A 22,755-nucleotide genomic window follows, 5' to 3' on the forward strand; every position below is an offset into this window, starting at 1 on the left:
CCAGCTTCATATAGTCCCTTCCTTACTCCAAAGATTCAGATAATCAAGAATGCAAACATGTTAGAGAAAATAAAATAACATATAGATATTTCCTTCTCTCATCACTCAGCCAAGTTCTGTCCTGCAGATCACTGATCAGAAGCACTGATCAGAAGCCCACAACTGAATTTATGATAATACAAAGACAAGGAGTTGAAGCGAGTCTCACAAATAAATCATGGCTTCCTGCTTTGGAATTCAATTTAGAGTCACAAAAAACTGAACCCAACCTCTTTAATTTCACATCTTAACCTTCAGCAACAAGGAAAACCACAAATAAACATTTATTTCTGTTTGACAATTATGCAACACTGAAAAAGTAATATAGTCTTTGTTTCACATAATGATTTTATTACAAATGACAAGGATTCTCAATAACTTGAACTACAGAAGGTCTTTTTTCAATTGACATATTAATAGTCTATTACATTATTACACTCATAGAGAAATGGAGCAATTTCTTCTGTTGTCAGAAAAAAGATGGTTGCTTACACCACTGGTAATTTAAGAAGCCTACAACTCTATAGGAAAATATTAGAAACTGAAGGTATCCATAGTGGATATAATGCCTGTGGCTTGCATTGCTTGATCTATCAAAATGGATAGATCAGTCCCTCACAAAGCAGAAGAAAGTCCTATGAGAAGTGCTACACCTGATGTCTATTGGATTGATTCATACAAAAACAAAAAGAAAGTACTGAAAGTTTAAGATTCCTTACCTTTCTCAATTCCACAACAACTTCATTTCGTTGTCTTCTCATAGTCTGTAAAAATTAAAACATGACACAGTTACATCTTAGCCAAAGTGCTTACTGAAGCATAGACAAATTATTCAGAACATAAAAGCAATTTGCTGTTCTTTCTTAATATTCCGTGTATGAGTTCAAGTTAAAATCATCAAAGGGACAAGAACTGTACTTCTTCATTATGGTTGTTTGAACTGTTCAAACGCGTATGTTTCCATGAAACACTAAACTCTTCATCACACTAGAGAATGAATCCACTTTAAATCCGGTTGCTGCCTCCTGCAGAATTCTGGGGTTTGTCGTTTAGGGAAGAGCCTTTAATAGCCTCACTAAACTACAAACCCCAGAATTCTGCAGGAGGCAGAAACTGGATTTAAAGTGGATTCATTCTCTAGTGTTATGAAGTAATAAGATCTGTGGCTGATTGAGAATCTCCACCTTCAGTTATACTGTGGGGAAAAAACATGGGAAATTGGTATGTAGCTCACTTACTACAGCTTTCCAAGATTCAGGAGCCATGCAACCCCCACCTCGCCCATGAGACCTAGGAGCCCACATCTCTCACCATAGCTCCTCCAAACTATGTAAAACCCTTTGAACTGAGGTATTGTAGAGGACACCTTTAGCAAATGTTTTGCTGTATCTGCCTTGTTTCAGGAAAGGAGCAGGACTTTCTCAAATCTGGAAGTCTTTTCCACTTCTTCTTCCACAAGTTAATAGAGTCCAAGCCCAAAACAAGGTAATCAGGATGAGGAAAGCAAGCATGTTTTCACGACTACAGCTTATTTTATCAGATGCATATTTGTAAACTACCTCAAGAAGATGTCTCACTGTGCTACTTTCACAAATAAGCAGACTTTAATACATTAAAATTTACATCAAAATAGATGTGTTAAATTTTTCATGTGCTAGAAGACTTGTCTGTTTGTTAAAAATTTGTTAAAAATTAATACAATTGTCTGGTTGATACTGACACGATAAATAAATACCCATCAGCTACAGAATAGAGATAAGAGGACAACCCTTACAAATGTTGACTTACTGGAAATCTGGGAATTTTTCTTTTAATGCTCTGCCCAAGAACTAAAGAACTGAAACAACTTGAACACCCAAGAACCTGGATATTTGGTTCTATAACTGAAGACATTTTGATACTATGCAGAGGCAGTGTCCAGAAGTATCTCTTAAACACCAGAGGCTAAATCCATATGCTATAAAACTTTAACCTATTCTTCACCTTTTAAAAGTAGTAATTATGCATGTGAGTGACATCAAAAGTAATGTCTTATGTGAATAAGAAGTGGCAAGAGAACAGATTGATAGAAAATAGAAGTAAATGTGATCATATTCATTTCCAAGCCAGCAGCTGGAACGACATCTACATTGTAGATTTCACAATGATCACAAATGTTTCATATCGATTTATACCACTTTTCTCAACCACATGTCCTTCACTAGAAAACTCTTAATAATGTTGTCAGTATGGTGAGGGCTAATGAAAACTGCAGTTATACTTTTCTGTAAATGTTGAAGTCATCAGGGAAAAGAGGTTTCCCCACATCTTATAAAAAAGCAGACCTTTTCAGGAAAAACATCTCCTGGGCAATCAAATCTAAGTCGAACAAATTGGCAGATAACATTAGTAATGGAGTAACATTTTTCACATCACAACAAGTGTTAATATACATTTTCTGACAAATTCTAATCCTTACAATGGCGAAGAAAATTCCTTTACAAGATGAAACACAATGCACATTAAATCTTAGGATCCTGTGGGGGAAATGCATTGATATAGTGAACCTGTACATTGTTAAATTTTCTTACTACTACCAATATGGTGACAAATTTACAAAAACAAACATATCATATCAAAAATGAACTAAAGCTTTGATTGGCAACATACCCCTTAGACCAGTGGTTCTCAACTTTTCTAATGCTGTAACCCCTAAATACAGTTCCTCACATTGTGGTGACCCCCCAACCATAAAATTATTTTCGTTGCTACTTCATAATTATAATTTTGCTACTGTTATGAATCGTTACGTAAATATCTGATATGCAGGATGTATTTTCATTATTACAAATTGAACATGATTAAAGCATAGAGATTAATCATCAAAACAATATGTTTGGGGGAGTATGGACAATGGATGGGATTTGCAGTACCTTCAACAGATTCAGCTCTGACTTCTACAGACTACCGAGACCCCACACAAATGAGACATGGACCAAACTTGACACAGAACCCCCGTAACCAACCAAAAATACTGGAGGGGTTTGGAAGTGATTTAGGAGAGATATAGTTCACCTAAATCTGGAGAGCAACTGTGAACCCAAACAACTATGGATCTGGACCAAACTGGTACAAACACTCATTATGCCCAAATGTGAACACTGGTGGAGTTTGTGGAAAATAGACATTGACATTTGGGAGTTGTAGTTGCTGGGGTTTATAGTTAAATTTACAATAAAAGAGCATTCTGAACTTCACCAGCGATGGAATTGAATCAAACTTGGCACACAGAACTCCCATGACCAACAGAAAATACCAGAAGGGTCTTATTGCACCTGCAGTCACTCCAGGAGACTATTATTATACATTATTATTATTATTATTATTATTATTATTATTATTAGAATCAGACAGTTGGGAGGGAACCCCAAAGGTCATCTAATCCAGCCCCTTCTTTCTGCCAGGCAGAAATAATAATAATAGTCAATAGAAGGGCATTGGCCTTGTGTTTTAGAGTTGTAGTTTACCTACATCCAGAGAGCACTGTGAACTCAAACAATGATGGATCTTTATCAAATTTGGCACAAAAACCTGATATGCTGAAATTGGAATACTGGTGCGGACAAGAGGCAGAGAGATGAGATTCCTGCATCTGTGGCCTTTGTGCTGCCCCTTGCCCCTGCTGCTGCTACTGTTCTCTTGCCCGGTGGCTGCGGAGGGCAAGAATGAGGAGGATCAAGTGGAGTGACCAAGTGCAGAGGCAAAGAAGGAATGAAGGAAGGGAAGAAATGGAAAAGGCAACAGGAGGGAAGGGATTAAGGCAGAAGGAAGGAAGCAAGGAAGGGGGAAAGAAAGGAAAGGTGAAAGGGGGGAGGGAGGGAAGGAAGAAATGCAGGCAGGCAAGCAGGTTGGGGCTTTCCTGGCCCCCAGTCCCGAAGGGTGCTGACTTCGGATGCTCCAGCTCCGCTGGTAGTGCTCCAGGGGGTCTGAGGCGGGGTGCGCCATGGCTGGGGCTGGCAGGTAGTGGGGGGCACGTCTGTCTCTCCTCACCACGCTCCTAGTCTCCTCTTGTCGCCCCTTGGCCCTGCTGCTGGCCTGGCTGCTGCTGGTCTCCCATCCGGGGGTAACAGGAGCAGCAAGAGGAGAGCAGCCGAAGACTAGGAGCATGGTGAAGAGAGACAGATGTGCCTCCCACTGCCTGCCAGTCCTGCAGCCCCAGCCATGGCACACAATATTCCAAACAATATGGAAGCAAGGGGGGGGGGGAGAGATGATTCCAACTCATGATGTAAGATTTGGTCCGTGTACCCTAACTGATATACTATGGCCAAATCATATACTTGGCCAAGCTGAAGACTCAATATTTAACACAGAATGCGTGTTAAATTTCACTACTACCATTACACATATACCAAATATGATGTGCACTGTAAGTGCTACAAAAGTGATACTGGAATATGCATACAGCAAATAAACTTGAAATATGTTCTCTTTTTACACATTTCAAAGCTGCTGGTGTTCAATATTATGATTATACTGTGCTGTAACTTAGTAGGACCTTTCTACATATGTAAATAACTCAGTCAAGTTTGAGTTAACTTTACTGGTTTGAGCTAAGAATCATAGCTCTGTCATGGAAACCACTGGGTGACAGTAGGCCATTCACACTATTTCAAAGACAGAAGGGAAAATAAAGGCAATCCCACTATCCCCCTCAAAAATCTTGCAAAGAAAATCCAGGGATATGCTTGGGGTAATCATAAGCCAGAAATGACTTGAAGGAACACAAAAACAACCAAGGTATTTTAAAGATTTAGGATTATGTACGAAAATAGGGAAAGGCCGACATAGTTTTGCAGAAGTTTTAATTATTTTACATAAAGCAGAAATCTCTCTCAAAGAAAAATCTTATTAGACTTGCCAGAGGGAGAACTCCTAACTCTTTCACCCAACATGGCAGTGTCTGTTTCTTCATCAGATTTATTCTTGGGAAAGCTGCCAAGCCTACTAGGACAAGTGCCAATCTTCTCTGTTTTCTCCTAAAATGGTCTGATAATGGGGAAGTACTGGGAATGATTTTCTTTCTCCTTCAAAAATCTTCGTTCATCTATTGAAGAAATATGAACTCTCACTCTCTTGGATGTGCTGTGTTTACTTACTGGGTTTGCACTGATAATACATAATTATTCAAAAAACAGACAATTTGCAAGAATCGGGGGTGGAGGGTTGTCCTACATTAAGGGTGCATCTGCATTAAATTGGTGAGACACCAGCACCCCATGACAAAGAAAGGTAAAGACAACTCCCATGATTCTATAGCACTGAGCCATGATGGTTACACTGGTGTCAAACTGCACTAATTCTACATTGTAGATGCAACTTAAGTCTTGCTACTGATTTAGAGAAAGACAATTTTTATCTGCAAATGAAATCCTGATAGGGTGGTTCTCATTGTTAGTGACAATAGATAAACAATTAACTTTTTTAAATTACTAGAAGGGACAGCTTACATTTAAACACCATTAATATACAGGTTGAGCATCACTTAACCAAAATCTTTGGGATTAGAAAGGCTTGGACTTCATTTTTTAAAGAAATGGAATACCTGTAAACCTGAATGTATGCTTTATATATAGCTAATACACGTAAGGCAGGAGGTAATGTTTGAAATACCTTTGTGCGTGAATCAAAGTTTGTGAACACTGAACCATTAGAAAGGAAAGATGTCACTATTCAGATTTTGGAGTATTTTCAAACTTTGAAATTTGGATAAGGGGTGCTCAACCTGCATATGTTTCCAAGAGTGACATGTTCCCGGCAAATCAGAGAGGTTGCAGGGAATAGTGAACAGAGCATCCGTGGCTTGTGGGCAGTCAAGGACTGCCCTCTCAGGAGCTGATCCTGTTATGAGCTCTGGCCTGCTTTCGAGTATATACAGGCCTCTGGGCACAGTAGGTTCAGTAGAAGAGAAAGGAATAAAAACCAAGGCTTGCCCTTTTACAGTTCTCCAAAGCCTTCCTGGGCTCATGCATATAGCACCAGAGGTCATAAGTATTCATACCTTTATGGTCAGGAGATAATGAAAAGTGAGAAGCACAATAAAAAGTGCTTCACTTTCTTTCTAATATATCCTTGCATAGTACAGGAAGTGGAGCTTTAATCTCATAGCACATAATGCCTTGATCCTAATCCTGTCGCCCACAATAGATATTATAATGTGTTTCAGATTGAGCAGCACATTTACTTCACTCCCAGCACCTCAACTGACACATTAAGATTTTGCACATCCTGAAAGATCAGGCTATTTTTGCTATTGGAAAAATGCCTTTTTAAATCTATCAAAGTAAACATATTTGTATACTTGAAATACTGCTCTTATTTGAAGTTAATCTGTTTGACTAATATTTGACTACCCAAATCTAGCATTAAAGAGAACAACCAAGTTTTTCACAAGGAAACAGAGGATGGTTATACATCTAGAACCAATTGCCTTTCATAGTATACATGAATGTCTTAGCTCTTATCCCTCTTCCCCCGCAATCCAAATTTTTTAGATCAGGGGTAGGACGTACGGTGTCCAGCATTCAAATCACTACATCACATTGGCTCTATTATTCTTATTGCAGGCTAAATATATTCTTCTGAAATAGAGACTAGTCAGTTTATACTGAATAAATATGAATGTAATGCTCATGAGGGTGGTGCATTGTTATTTCAGTGGAAAGCCCAAACTGCCCATATTTTATTGCCTTTGTTCCCACTAGGTTGACAGACATGATGGAGGGAGAGCACTATGTCAACATACATTTCATATTATATCCAAAATGCAGGTGCCATAATTACGACACTTTTGCTTTCTCTTTTTCTACATGTTAATTTTCACGTCTGCCTGACGAACAAGCCCACAAAACTTTGAAGGCTATCATTATGTAATCTGCACCCTTTGGTTGCCCCAATGAAGGTATCAACACAAATATAAATTCTGAGATTTTTTGTTTTAAAGCCACCATATCTACCCTTGAAACCTTTTATTTGAGTTGTTGTTGGTTTCCAGCTACGAAAGCCTTCGACAATACATTAACCTTTTCTTTACTTATCCGTTGCAGTCACGTTAAAAAATTAATGATAGTATAAGTGGCATTTTTGGGGTGCTTCCTGGTTAAAAATCCAAACCACTGTATTATACAGTATGGCCAGAGAAGACTGCTCCTTTGAAATTTCCAGTGCAGTAGCGATAAGCTACTTCTCAGTTTAAATTTGTAGCAGGTTGTTTCTTCAGCAGGTAGCATAAATATTAATAAAAGCAGACTCTTCAGATTTCCCTTTAGTATTAATGTGGTATTACAGACTACTTGGAATTGCATTATTGTCTACCTAATATATTCTGCTAAAAACCATAGGTAGTGGCAAACACGTAACATTCCATTAAGTCTTGCATCAATGCCATCTGAACTAACAATTTGTGTTTATGAGGACGTTCTACTTCCTTCAATTTTTATTTCTATTTCTGAAAATTGCACTTCATAAAACAGAGCATAATACAGACACTAAAAGCAGTCATACAACCATGGTCTTGCTAAAAATATATATAACAAAGTTTGTTAGGAGTGCAACAGTCAATCCAGAACCAAAAGCAATTTCCCTCAATCTCCTAGAACACAAGCAAGCCAAGATATTGGTCCAACTAAAAATATCTGAACCAAATACATCAGTACATGGTCACAGAAAATATTTCAGGGTCTCTTGGCATGCCTACATGCAATCAGAGCTGTATTTCAGCATCATCTGGAACACTACAAGCCTACCTCAGAACGTGGAGTTACTTAAGAGTAGCAAAATGTCTCAGGCATGGCCTTGATACAGATACACTTTAACTTCAGCTTAAGGGAACTCACTTCTGTGAACTTACACACCACTTCCACCAGCTGCTGAAATCCTTTTCAGCTGCAGAAAACAGTATGTTCAACCCCAACGGTATGTCTAATTACTTGAAGCAAGCATATAATAATTTTTTTAAAATGTAAGATGTAATTTTTGAGTGCTGATCCTCTAGGAAGTGTTATGTCTTTAAGAAGTATATCCATGGAATGTTTTTATCTTGCATCATCTTTTGTTGCTGTGTGCTCCCAGGTTGTTTCTGACTTGTGGCAATTATAAAGCAAAACTATCACTGGGTTTTCTTAGCAAGTGTGTTCAAGATCTGGGGGTTTGCCAATGTCTTCCTCTCCTTATACAATAATTTTCTTCACTAGTAGTGAATAATGATTTACAGACTTCTCTGAATAAAAGTGGAATGTAACTTTAGATGAGCCAATTCAAAAGTAAATATCACTGAGTATTCATGAGGAAATACATGTAGAACTACATCCTTAGGTTTGCATTACAAGTGAACTATCAGCACAATTTCAATTCAATAATACGGAAGATGGGCCAGAACATTGTGTGACAAAAGAAAAATCAGAGCAGATTACCTTCATGCTATTTTAATGCATCTTAAATTCCAAAGACAGCCAGGTAGCATGCGTTTGTGGCAAATGTAAACTTAATAAGAATAGTTTCTGACTCAGTTACACCGCCCTCCTATCAAGCTTTGTGTTTATAATCACCATTAGTTCACCAGGCAAGACCAGGCTGCCCTGAGGCATTTGGGAGACAGGTTGTATATGTATTTCCTTTGAACTAGAAAGGGCAGATTCATACTTTAGTGTCTCCCAAATTAGACATGAGGCTTGACAATCATACTTTTGTGTAAGATTTAGGCTGAATGTTAAACTACAAGATGGGTTGGTTCTGTACTCATCTCACATGGCTGAAAATACTTCTTAAATGAGAAGTAGAAACCACACTGACTTTGAAAGCTAAACATATGGAAGACAAGGATCTTAATTCAAAGTTGCAACAAGATTGCAAAACCATTGAACTTTCTTTCCCTCAGCTCTGCATCCCTCAACACTGCCTCAAAACTAATTCAGGAGGGCTTCCCAGATTTCTGGAGCAGAATTTGGGTGGGTTCATAGAGGTTGATGTGGGGAGATTACCCCTCATAATGCTGCTAGTGTAAGCAGTTCTGTCAGCTGATTAACCTCTCTGGATTATGGCCCAGAACCTGACATTTGCAAGTCATGTTTTATTTTTGAATACAGGAAAAGAGTCTGCTTCTCTGGAAGTTTTTACATAGAGGCTGGATGGCCATCTGCTGGGAGTATTTTGTGCATTTTTCTGAATGGCAGAGGGTTAAGACTAGATGGTATTTATTTATTATTTATTTACAGCACTTTTATCCTGCCCTTTTCAGCCCAAAGGGGACTCAGGGAGACATACAAACTGGCAACAATTAGGTGCCACAACATACATACATACATCAGTTAAAAACAATTAAATCACATAAAATCCACATAGAAACCTAAAACTATAATAAACAATGTATTTCAGTTCAACTCCTTATCCATTTACATCATTTAAGATGTTCCGTGTTCATTATTTCATCATACTGTGTTTATCTGATTACACTGAGGTTCCGAAAGTTTGCTCGAAGAGCCAGGTTTTTACTCTTTTCCGAAAGGTCAGGAGGGAGGGGGCCAATCTAATATCCCTAAGGGTAAAGTAAAGGTAGTCCCCTGACATTAAGTCCAGTCATGTCTGACTCTGGGGTGTGGTGCTCATCTCCATTTCTAAGCCGAAGAGCGAGCGTTATCCGTAGACACCTCCAAGGTCATGTGGCCGGCATGACTGCATGTAGGGAGTTCCATAGCCGAGGGGCCACCACTGAGGAGGCCCTGTCTCTCATCCCCACCAAGCGTGCCTGTGAGGCAGGTGGGATCGAGAGCAGCCCCCCCCCAAAAAGATCTTATGTGATGGTTCATAGAGAGAGAAACATTAGGACAAGTAAGTTGGGCCGGATCTTAAATTCCTGGATAGTATTTTCCAACCCTGTAATTTCATGACAATGTGTCAAGAAATAGTCAGCAACATTTCATTTATAATAAATGGTAATCTGTTGCTTTAACAGGTATGGGTAAACTTCAGCTCTCCAGGTGTTTTGCACTTCCACGATTGTTAGGAATTGTGGGAACTGAATTCCAAAATGCCTGGAGGGCCGAAGTTTGCCTATGCCTGCTCTAAAGCCATTAGGGTGACATCTTGTATCTTGTCATTATTTAGCATGAATAGTACTTACAAGTTAAGAAGCGATGTACAATAATTGACAGCCACATTTAATATTTATATGGGTGATGTTTATGAGTTATAATTAATATGTTTATTGGGATTTATTTTTCTTCTATGTATAGTGATTTGTCTTTTTTGTTTTGATTTAACTTTTTTGGATTGTAAGTATCACTGATATTATGTACATTGTTTCCTCCTCTTGTAAGCTGCCCTAAGTCCCTTTGGGGGAGAGCAGGTAGGATATAAATAAAGCTTTATTATGATTATTTAAACAAATGGTAGCCATGTTTAAACAAACATGTCACACTGTTTTCAGTTCTAGAGATTAGCAATGGATTCAAGCTGCAACGGGGAGTCCCCTTGGGGAGAGGGGGCAGATATAAAGCTCTATTATTATCGGGCTGCTTTGAGTTTTTTGGACTGTATGGCCATGTTCCAGAAGCATTCTCCCCTGACATTTCACCCACACCTATGGAAGGCATCCTCAGAGGTTGTGAGGTATATTGAAAAAATATTATCTTATATTATTATTATAAATTAAACAAACATGTCACACTGCTCTAGAAACTAGGACATGGATTCAAACTGCAAGGGGGGGGGGGGGGGGATTCCACATAAATACGCAGATGACACCCAACTCCATCATTACTTTCCACCAAATGCCAAGCATGCCTTCCTGGACCTGAATCGATGCCTGCCATCAGTAATGGACTGGATGAGGGCGAACAAGTTGAAATTAAATCCAAACATGACAGAGGTACTCCTGGTCAGTTGGAAAGCAAATTAGTGTGGGATCACAGCCTGTGTTGGATGGGGTGATACTCCTCCTGAAGACGCAGGTCTGCAGTCTGGGGGTGCTCCTAGATTCATTGTTGACCCTGGAACCTCAGGTGTCGGCGGTGACCAGGAGCGCCTTTGTACAATTAAAACTTGTGCGCCAGACGCCATTGTTGTCCACGCTTTAGTTACATCCTGCCTGGACTACTGCAATGCTCTCTACATGGACTAAATAAAAAAGTGCTGGTTATTACCTATAAAGCCCTAAACGGTTTGGGCCCCGACTATTTGACCAACCGTATCCCTGCCTACAAACCCACCTGGACTCTGCGATGAACGAAGAGGGCCCTTCTCTTGGCCCCACCACCATTACAAGCACAGTTGGTGGGGACATAGGGGAGGGCCTTCTAGGTGGTGCCCCCCCCCCAACTTTGGAACACCATCCCCAGGGAGATTAAGCAAGCCCCCATACTTCTACCTGGAGCGGAGTACAGGGAGCACACAACTCCTCTGTTGCATCAGCTCCACTGGCTGCCAATATGCTACCGAGCCCAATTTAAAATGCTGGTCTTGACCTATAAAGCCCCAAATGCTTCTGGTCCAACTTTTCTGTCCAAATGCATCCCCTCCTATAAGCCTACTAGAACTTTAAGATCGTTTGGGGAGGCCTTCCTCTCAATCTCACCTTCTTCACAAGCGTGATTGCTGGGGACAAGAGACAGAGCCTTCTCAGTGGTGGCTCCTCAGCTGTGGGAACTCCCTCCCCAGTGACGTCAGGCAGGCTTCATCCCTTCTAGCTTCAGAAAAAAAGCTAAAAACTTGGCTTTGCACACAAGCGTTCAAAGAATAACTTACTACGGGTTTCGACATGATCTGAATTAAGGATTTGAGCAAGGTTATCAGATGAATGGAACTATGCACCTTATGTGTTTTTAATTTGTATATCGTTTTATGTGTTTTATTGATTAATTGGTAATCATTTTAATTGTGGGATTTTTTAAACTGTTTATTGTTGGTTTTTACCAGCACTGAATTCTTACCGGAGCTGTAAGCTGCCCTGAGTCCTCTCAGGTGAGAAAGGAGGGGTAAAAAAATGAAGTAAATAATAATAATAATAATAATAATTAGTTTATTTAAAAAATTGCTGATGTTAAGAGCTTCTTGACAATAGAATTATGTCAAATCAAAGTATTTTGAAACCTCTGCTTAAGAACCTTCACTGGAGTGCTTTGCCTACCGGAAAGGTAGGCCCAGCCTACCTGTCCGAATGCATCTCCCCCTATGAACCGTCTCAGAAATTAAGATAGTCTGGGGAGGCCCTGCTCTCGGTCCCACCTTCTTCGCAAGTGCAGTTGGTGGGGCCGAGAGACAGGACCTTCTCAGTGGTGGCCACCTGCTTGTGGAACTCCCTCCCTATTGATATTGGGGCAGCCCCCTCCCTACTATTGTTTAGAAAGAGTCAAAACCTGGCTCTGAGAGAAGGTGTTTGAAAAATAGAGCTGTGCAGGAATCATAGAATTGGAAGAGACCTCATGGGCCATCCAGTCAAACTCCCTGCCCAGAAGCAGGAATATTGCATTCAAAGCATCCCTGACAGATGGTCATCCAGCCTCTGTTTAAAAGCTTCCAAAGAAGGAGCATCCACCACACTCTGGGGCAGAGAGTTCCACTGCTGAACGGCTCTCAGTCAGGAAGTCCTTCCTAATGTTCAGATGGAATCTCCTTTCTTGGAGTTTGAAGCCATTGTTCCGTGTCCTAGTCTCCAGGGAAGCAGAAAACAAGCTTGCTCCTTCCTCCCTCTGACTTCCTCTCACATATTTATACATGGCTATCGTATCTCCTCTCAGCCTTCCCTTTTTCAGGCTAAACATGCCCAGCTCTTTAAGCCGGGCATGTATAGAATGGAATATGTGCAATTGGCCAGGAATGTTAGAATGGAATATGTGCCTTTACACTACGACTCTAGATGATGTGATTCATTGAAATGTATTTTTATTATACTTCTTATGTTTCAATTTTTAACTTATGTTTTAACTGATGTATGTTTTAAGGCACTGTGGAGGTGTGAGAAAGGGAGAGAAAGGCGGGATATAAATAAAGTAAATAAACCAATAAAGTGGTTTGTTCCTGCATGGATGGGCCTTGTGGTGGCTTCTAACTCTGCATGTCACAGGGGCAAAGGGAGAGGAGAGTGGGGAGTAACTGGCTCTACTTCAGTTCTATCTGGAGAGGCCCTGCTCACACTCCCACCTCCTTCGCAGGCGCCATTGGTAGGGACGAGGGAGAGGGCCTTCTCAGTGGTACCCCCCCCCCCCCCCGACTCTGGAACTCACTTCCCAGGGACATCAGACATGCCCCAACTCTGGCAGTCTTTAGGAGGAGCCTGAAAACGTGGTTGTTCCAGTGTGCCTTCCTAGAATAAGAAAAACTCTCAGCAATATGCCCTCAAAATGCACTTTACCATTGATTTAGGACTGACTGTGTTCTCTTAATTCTCTATGAATATCCTAGCATTATTTTGTAATCTTAATCTATTACATTTGGCCCGGCCATTGGTTTTTAAATGCTTGTATGTCACTGTTGATTGTTTATTGCCTATTTTTTTGTTTATGTGATTTATATGAATTGTATTGATTGTTTTATTGATGTTTTGCTTATTATTGATGTATTGTGGGCTTGGCCTCACGTAAGCCACACCGAGTCCCTTGGGGAGATGGTAGCGGGGTACAAATAAAGTTTTATTATTATTACAGCCATCCCCTGCCACGTGTTGCTGTGGCCCAGTCTGGTGATCTAGAAAATAAAAGTAATGGTTTGCAATATATGTAATTCCTTTATGCTTGTGGGTAAATAGTATTCCTTGTTGTTTCTATGTCAGTGTTGATGTGGATATTGTCTGGTTTGCCTACTCTGGAATATGGAATACATTATTGTCCTTCTTTAGGAGTCCCTTTCAAATCTATGATACTATCTGTGTGTGTGAGAGAATCATATATATCTATATCTATGGCTGGATGGCTCTTTGTCAGGAGGGCTTTGGTGGAGTTCAGAATGCTCTTTGATTGTAGGTATAGTATAAATCCTAGCAACTACAACTCCCAAATGACAAAATCAATTTTTTGAGTAAAGGACATACATTGGGCTGTCCAAATTTGGTGTCAATTCGTCCAATGGTTTTTGAGTTCTGTTAATCCCACAAACGAATGGGGGACGATGCCTGGCTCGAAAACAGTATGTGTGAAAAAGATCTTGGAGTCCACGTGGACAACAAGTTAAACATGAGCCAACAATGTGATGTGGCGGCAAAAAATGCCAATTGGATTTTGGCCTGCATTAATAGGAGCATAGTGTCTAGATCTAGGGAAGTCATGCTACCCCTCTATTCCGCTTTGGTTAGACCACACCTGGAATATTGTGTCCAATTCTGGACGCCACAACTCAAGAGAGATATTGACAAGCTGGAATGTGTCCAGAGGAGGGAGACTAAAATGATCAAGGGTCTGGAGAACAAGCCCTATGGGGAGCGGCTTAAGGAGTTGGGCATGTTTAGCCTGAACAAGAGAAGGCTGAGGGGGAGATATGATAAAAAGGTAAATGTTGTCTGACTCTGGGGTGTGGTGCTCATCTCCATTTCTAAGCCGAAGAGCCAGCGTTGTCCATAGACACCTCCAAGGTCATGTGGCCAGCATGACCGCATGGAGCACCGTTACCTTCCCGCTGGAGCGGTACCTATTTATCTACCCACATTTGCATGTTTTCGAACTGCTAGGTTGGCAGAAGCTGAAGCTAACAGCAAGAGTTCACGCCGCTCCCTGGAATCGAACCTGCAACTTTTTGGTCAACAAGCTCAGCAGCTCAGTGCTTTAACCCACTGCGCCACCGGGGGTGGGTGGGGGGGTGGAGATATGATAGCCATGTATAAATATGTGAGAGGAAGTCATAAGGAGGAGGGAGCAAGCTTGTTTATTGCTTCCCTGGAGACTAGGACGCGGAACAATGGCTTCAAACTACAAGAAAGGAGATTCCGTCTGAACATGAGGAAGAACTTCCTGACTATGTATTGTCGAAGGCTTTCATGGCTGGAATCACTAGGTTCTTGTGGGTTTTTTCGGGCTATAGAGCCATGTTCTAGAGGCATTTCTCCTGACGTTTCGCCTGCATCTATGGCAAGCATCCTCACTACCTCTGAGGATGCTTGCCATAGATGTAGGCGAAACGTCAGGAGAAATGCCTCTAGAACATGGCTCTATGGCCCGAAAAAACCCACAAGAACCTAACTTCCTGACTGTGAGAGCCGTTCAGCAGTGGAACTCTCTGCTGCGGAGTGTGGTGGAGGCTCCTTCTTTGGAAGCTTTTAAACAGAGGCTGGATGGCCATCTGTCAAGGGTGATTTGAATGCAATATTCCTGCTTCTTGGCAAAATGGGGTTGGACTGGATGGCCCATGAGGTCTCTTCCAACTCTTTGATTCTATGATTCTATGAACGTTACATTTTTATTTATATAGATTATTATTATTATTATCTCAGGTCTGGGCAAACTTCGGCCCTCAGAGTGTTTTGGACTCATAAGCGACTGAGAGGGAAAAGGAAAGGGCCTGAGGCTGTTAGGAATGGTGGGAGTTGATCTGTTAATCCCACAAACGAATGGGGGGACGATGCCTGGCTCGAGAGCAGTATGAGGAGCGGCTGGAATATTGTGTCCAATTCTGGGCACCACAACTCAAGAGAGATATTGACAAGCTGGAATGTGTCCAGAGGAGGGAGACTAAAATGATCAAGGGTCTGGAGAACAAGCCTATGAGGAGTGGCTTAAGGAGTTGGGCATGTTTCGCATGAAGAAGAGAAGGCTGAGAGGGGATATGATAGCCATGTATAAATATGTGAGAGGAAGCCACAGGGAGGAGGGAGCAAGCTTGTTTTCTGCTTCCTTGGAGACTAGGATGCGGAACAATGGCTTCAAACTACAAGAAAGGAGATTCCATCTGAACATGAGGAAGAACTTCCTGTCTGTGAGAGCCGTTCAGCAGTGGAACTCTCTGCCCCAGAGTGTGGTGGAGGCTCCTTCTTTGGAAGCTTTTAAACAGAGGCTGGATGGCCATCTGTCAGGGGTGCTTTGAATGCAATATTCCTGCTTCTTAGCAGAATGGGGTTGGACTGGATGGCCCATGAGGTCTTTTCCAACTCTTTGAGTCTATAAGTAGTTTCTACTATAAGAACCGTTAAGCAGTGAAATAGATTGCCTCAGAAAGTGGTGGACTCTTTCTATTTGGAATAATTAAATCATAGGATCTTACAATTGGAAGGGACCACAAGGGCTATGCCAGTGCAACTCACTGCTGTGCAAGAATACATAACTATAGTGTGCCTAAAAGATGGCCATACCACCTCTGCTTAAAGACACCTGAAGATGAAAAGTCCATTGCTCTCCAAAGCAGCCTGTTTCCCTGTTGAACAGCTCTCATAATCACGAAGTTATTTCTAAAATTTAGGTAGAATTTCTTTCTTGGCAGAATGGGGTTGGACTGGATGGCCCATGAGTTCTCTTCGAACTCTGATTCTATGAACGTTACATTTTTATTTATATAATTATAATTACTATTATTATCTCAGGTCTGGGCAAACTTCGGCCCTCAGAGTGTTTTGGACTCATAAGCGGCTGAGAGGGAAAAGGAAAGGTCCTGAGGCTGTTAGGAATGGTGGGAGTTGAAGTCCAAAACACTCTCGGGGGCCGAAGTTTGCCCAAGCCTGCTCTCTCTGATATTATGAATCACAAGGCGATTCGAAGAGATATGAAAAAGGGAAGCAGGAAAGCGGCGGCGTCGTCACTGCGCGCGGAGGCCTAGGCCGCGGCCTCGCAGGCGAATCCCAGCGGGCCCCACCCTCCCTCTGGCGGCGGAGGAGGAGGAAGAAGGACGAGGCCGGCCGGCGGGTGAGGGAAACCAGGCCCCGCCGCGGATTATAAAGCCACAGGCCCTCACCAAGCAAGCAAGCCAAGCCCTCTCTCTTAACCCCCTCCTTCCCTCCTTCCCTCAGGAGAGAGCGGCGCTACTCTACCTCCAGGTCGCGGCCTTTGTTCTTGAAGTTCTTCAGCCGTTGGTTGTCCGCCTTTTCGTTGTCGGCCATGGCGGCAGGAAGGTAGGGAGCGAGGCCTTCCTCCCTCCCCGGCCGGGCCCCCGCTTCTCCTTCTCTGTCGTCGCCTTGCTTCGAAGGGGCCTTGAGGAGGCCTTGAGGCCTATCTTCGCCTCTTCCGCCTCTGGTGCCGGTAGAGCGAGAGAGAGGAAGGAAGGAAGGAAGGGAAGGAAGGAAGGGAAGCAGCGGCCCAGCCTCGCGCGCAGTCAGGCGCCCCTAGCCACGCCCCCTTGCCCCTTAGCCCCGCCTCTTCCCGCCCACAGCGCGCTCTGATTGGGCAGCGCTCCGTGATGGAGAGGGGCGAAGGGAGGGAGAGGTGCGCGTGAGCCGAGAGGGGGCGGGGCCTAAAGGGACTTCCTCTTCAGCCCGTCTCAGGCGATAGGCCTGGGCCGCCATTTTGGGCCAGTCGCCAAGGAGACCTCCTCGAAAGCTGCGCTCCCGTCTCGTTTAGGAAGGAAGGCCGGCCTTGTCCAACACCTACTCTCAGGAAGGTGGGATACGTACAGTTTAGTATAGTGTACCTCAGGCATGAGCTAACTTGGGCCCTCCAGGTGTTTTGGACTTCAACTCCCACAATTCCGGTAGGGTGTTCTACACTATAGAATTAATGCTATGGTATTCTTGTCTCCTGTGCTATGCTAATGTTATAATATAGTGTAATAAAATATATTGTATATGCATGTGCCGTTACGCCCAGACGCTTTAAAATAAAACTTTGACGTGCTGCTATCTATGTCTGGGCGAAACTGCTGGGGTCTTTTTTTGGGCAGATTGAGCTTTCTTGAATAACTGAGTCCACTTCAAGAAACATTAAACAGGGTATTTATTCACGAAGTCCTGGTAGACTTGGCTCAGCTTATCAATATTACAAAACAATCAATGAGTAATAAACTCAATCTATATTAACAATCAAGGTGAAAGAAGAAAGCGCAAAAGCTGGGTTGCAGCGAAACAAAAAAAACCAAGATTATGGCAACAAGAATGATTCACAACTGGAAAATAGAGGGAGAAAATGTGGAGGCCGTGACAGACTTTGTATTTCTAGGCGCAAAGATTACTGCAGATGCAGAGTGCAGCCAGGAAATCAGGAGACGCTTACTTCTTGGGAGGAGATCAATGTCCAGTCTCGATAAAATCGTAAAGAGCAGAGACATCAGACTGGCAACAAAGATCCGCCTAGTCAAAGCCATGGTATTCCCTGTAGTAACCTACGGATGTGAGAGCTGGACCTTAGGGAAGGCTGAGCGAAGGAAGATCGATGCTTTTGAGCTGTGGTGTTGGAGGAAAGTGCTGAGAGTGCCTTGGACTGCGAGAAGATCCAACCAGTCCATCCTCCAGGAAATAAAGCCCGGCTGCTCACTGGAGGGAAGGATACTAAAGACAAAGTTGAAGTACTTTGGCCGCATCATGAGGAGACAGCAAAGCCTAGAGAAGACAATTATGCTGGGGAAAGTGGAAGGCAAAAGGAAGAGGGGCCGACCAAGGGCAAGAAGGATGGATGGCATCCTTGAAGTGACTAGACTGACCTTGAAGGAGCTGGGGGTGGTGACGGCCGACAGGGAGCTCTGGCGTGGGCTGGTCCATGAGGTCACAAAGAGTCGGAGACAGATGACTGAACGAATGAACAACAACAACAACAATGTGTGAAAAAGATCTTGGAGTCCTCATGGACAACAAGTTAAACATGAACCAACAATGTGATGTGGCGGCAAAAAAAGCCAATCGGATTTTGACCTGCATCAATAGGAGTATAGTGTCTAGATCTAGGGAAGTAATGCTACTCCTCTATTGTGCCTTGTTTAGACCACACCTGCAATATTGTGTCCAATTCTGGGCACCACAATTGAAGAGAGATGTTGACAAGCAAATAAAATGATCAAGCGTCTGGAGAACAAGCCCTATGATGAGGAGTGGCTTAAGGAGTTGGTATGTTTAGCCTGAAGAAGAGAAGGCTGAGGGGAGATATGATGGCCATGTGTAAATATGTGAGAGGGAGTCATAGGAAGGAGGGAGCAAGCTTGTTTTCTGCTTCCCTGGAGACTAGGAACAATGGCTTCAAACTACAAGAGAGGAGATTCCATCTGAACATTAGGAAGGACTTCTTGACTGTAAGAGTTGTTCAGCAGTGGAACTCTCTGCCCTGGAGTGTGGTGGAGGCTCCTTCTTTGGAGGTTTTTAAACAGAGGCTGGATGGCCATCTGTCAGGGGTGCTTTGAATGCAGTATTCCTGCTTCTTGGCAGGGGGTTGGACTGGATGGCCCTTGAGGTTTCTTTCAACTCTATGATGCTATGATTCTAATAGTATAATGTAATACAAGATAATACTAATAATATGATATCATAATTGTATATTTTATATTACTAATAATATTACGATATAACGGTATAGTACAATATAGTAATATATAATACTGATATTGTTCTATGCTAATAATATAATATATTGTATGTATATTATATCTTGTAAGCCTCTCTAAGTTCCCATTGGGGTGAGAAGGCCGGCATATTAATGTCGTAAATAAATAAATATTCTGGGAATTGTAATTTAACGAGGTATTTAGCCATTTCTGCCAAATTATTTTGGTATCTCACTAAATTACAACTCTACAGATTCTTTTGCATTGAGACATGGTAATTCCTAACAATTCCTGTAGGCTGTTAGAAATTGTGGGAGTTGCAATTGCAAAATATCTGCAGGGCCCAAGTTTGCTCAGGCCTGGTATACAAAGTATAGTAGTATATATAGTACAATGTAATAATATATAATACTAATATTGTGCTGTGTTAATAATATATAATAATATATACATGTAATATTAAAAATCATGTAATGCAATATGTTGCTACTATTATTATTATTATTATTATTATTTCCGTCACTTTTACCCCGCCCTTCTCACCCCCGGGGGGGGGGACTCAGGGCGGCTTACAGAGGAAGGCACAATTCGATGCCTTTATCACACATACATACATATATAAACAAATCAAACAATTACAAATTAAGAGTTTAAAAATATCAATACACATTAATACAATAACACAGTAGTTGGTTAATCCTGAGTTCAGCGTTCGAAGTTTCATAAGTCCATTCCATACTAATAATACAGTATAATACTACTGATAATATACGGGGGGCTGCTGATAAGTCTTTGGCTTTGTCTTCTTCTTTTTGTTTCTATGGTAACAAATGTTACATCACATGAAAGCCTTATGTGTCTAATACATGTTTTCAAAATTTTGTGTTTGTAGCTTAATGCAACAGTGATGTAGGCATGCAGGAAAACAAAATGGCGGAGTCTAAGGTGATATTAACAGCAAATGAGAGCAGAGAAGTGATAAAATTCTTGTTTCTGCAAGGAAAGTCAGCAAAGGATATTCATGGTGATATGCTGCAGACATTGGGGGATCAATGCCCTTCATATTCTACAGTTAAGAACTGGGTTGCCAAATTTAAAACTGGCCACGTCAGCACCAATGATGAGAAACGTCCTGGACGACCGAGAGTGGTTGTTGTTCCAGCGATTGTCGATGCTGTTCACAACCTCATACTGGAGAATCGGCTAATTTCAGCTAAAGGAATAGCAGACATCATGGGGATTTCTCGTGAACGTGTTTGTGTCATTATCCATGAACATTTGAACATGAAGAAGCTATCTGCAATGTGGGTCCCAAAATGTTTGACAACAGATCAGAAAAACATGCGAGTGAAAACTTCTCGGTCCATTTGTCAGCGTTTCAGGACTGATGAGAACTTCCTGGATCAACTAGTCACTATGGATGAGACCTGGATTTATTTGTATGACCCTGAAACCAAGGAGCAGTCAAAAGAGTGTAGGCACAGTGGTTCTCCACGTCCAAAGAAGTTCAGGGTGCAAAAATCAGTCACAAAAGTGATGGTGTCTGTGTTCTGGGATAAGGAGGGCGTGCTGCTAGTGGACTACCTTCAAAATGGTTCCACCATCAATGCAAGGTATTACATTGAACTTTTGGACCAGTTGAAGGCAGCTCTGCAGGCCAAAAGGCGAGGCAAGCTGTTGAAAGGAATCTTGTTCCTGCAAGACAATGCCTCTGCTCACACTGCACAAGAGACCATGGCAAAACTGGTGGAGCTTGGCTTCCAGCTGGTTGACCACCCACCTGATTCACCGGATCTAGCTCCCTCTGACTATCATCTGTTTCCAAACCTGAAGAAACACATCCAGGGTACCAAATTTCACACCATTTCTGATGCCATGGCTGCTACGGATGACTGGTTTGAGGCACAACCAAAATCCTTCTTTTTGCAAGGCTTACAGAACTTGGAATACCGATGTAAGAAGTGTGTTGATATCAGTGGAGAGTATGTGGAATAAATGTAAAATTTCATCTTCCTATTTAGTTTCTGGGTAAAGCCAAAGAATTATTGGCAGCCTCTTGTATGATCATAATACTGTTTTATTATTCGTATTCTATTGCATTATAATATTATTGTATATTAGTAAATTTTAAATTGCAGGTATGTATAAACACCTACTTAATGGATTGGAGAATAGTTGTTCATACTGTTTCTTGAAAGATCATTGAGGTCATAAATTTTGCCTCAAAGGAAAAGCAATGTTAAGCTAGTGCTACCTATGTTAATCTGGACTGCCATCTTTAGAAGAAAAGATGAACTATTAGTAATATATATTTCAGCTCTTGAAAAGATGGGTGAATAGATGAGCTCCAACACTCCAGTCCTACGGGGCGTTCATTAAAGATGTGCCCTAACCCACTTCTATTTATCACAGGATGCTGAAACTGCACGTGTGTAATGATATAAGTCTCTATAGGTTACGTGCAGTTTACAACTCAGAACTGATAACAGTCTTGATTTTACAGGTGCTGAAATGGTGTGAGGTTGATAATCGACCCAGTGGAATACAGAGCAGTCATCAAGTTCCTTTACTTAAAAGGCCGCACACCAAAAGAGATGTTCAAAGAGATGAAAGAGGTTTATGGTGATGATTCCCCATCATATGATGAAGTTAAGAACTGGCATCGTCAGTTCAAATGTGGTCGGACTTCAGTGCAAACAGCTCCAATTCCAAGGTGACACTATGCTGTTGATGAACACAACATCCAACAAGTGGAGGTCCCCATTTCGGAAAATAGCTGTGTAACCATTTGCCACCTAGCCCAAAATATCAAGATTAGTGAGGGGTCTGTGGAAAAAATCATTCAAGACCATCTTCACATGCGCTCATTGGGTTCCCTGGCTGCTCACACCTTTCCAGAAGCAGGAACTATTCCAATGCTTTCAGGCTGTATTGATGATGTGCTATGGTGTTGTATGTCAGCCTGTGATTGTGCCTGATGTTCATGTTGGGCATGATGTTCATGATGGGAAAGGGGATGATGTTCTTGATGTTGGGCCTGGGAATGAGGGTTTGCTTCGACCTGAGCTGTCTCAGGAAAATTCACAGGGCCACTTTCTTGAGCGAGGCCCTTTGCTGCTTTTCTCAGAAAAACTGCCCATTATTTTCAGGTGCAGGAGTTAATGAGGGAGAAGTTATTGAAAGTTTAGATAGAAAGAGTTTTAGTAAACAGAGGCAAAGTCTTCAGAGACTGAGACGATCAATTTGGCTACAGCAAAGGAGAGATAACAAACCTTTATCTAATGGGAAGGTCAAGAAGAATGTTAT

The 22,755-nt window shown here is 41.9% G+C and overlaps 1 protein-coding gene across 1 annotated transcript in view; it reads right to left on the bottom strand.

Annotated features, from left to right (window-relative positions):
* KPNA4 (karyopherin subunit alpha 4) overlaps window positions 1-17,326 on the bottom strand; it is a 36,110-nt gene extending 18,784 nt beyond the window's left edge. The window contains exons 1-2 of the mRNA XM_060767593.2: window positions 17,018-17,326; window positions 759-803 (exon numbers count right to left, since the gene is read on the bottom strand). Of these exons, the coding sequence (XP_060623576.1) occupies window positions 759-803; window positions 17,018-17,086 (114 nt within the window). The 5' untranslated portion in view covers window positions 17,087-17,326. The remainder of the gene's footprint in view (window positions 1-758; window positions 804-17,017) is intronic.
* Window positions 17,327-22,755: the final 5,429 nt, after the last annotated feature.

The sequence above is a fragment of the Anolis sagrei genome, chromosome 3 (assembly GCF_037176765.1).
Source record: "Anolis sagrei isolate rAnoSag1 chromosome 3, rAnoSag1.mat, whole genome shotgun sequence".
NCBI classification, from domain to species: domain Eukaryota; kingdom Metazoa; phylum Chordata; class Lepidosauria; order Squamata; family Dactyloidae; genus Anolis; species Anolis sagrei.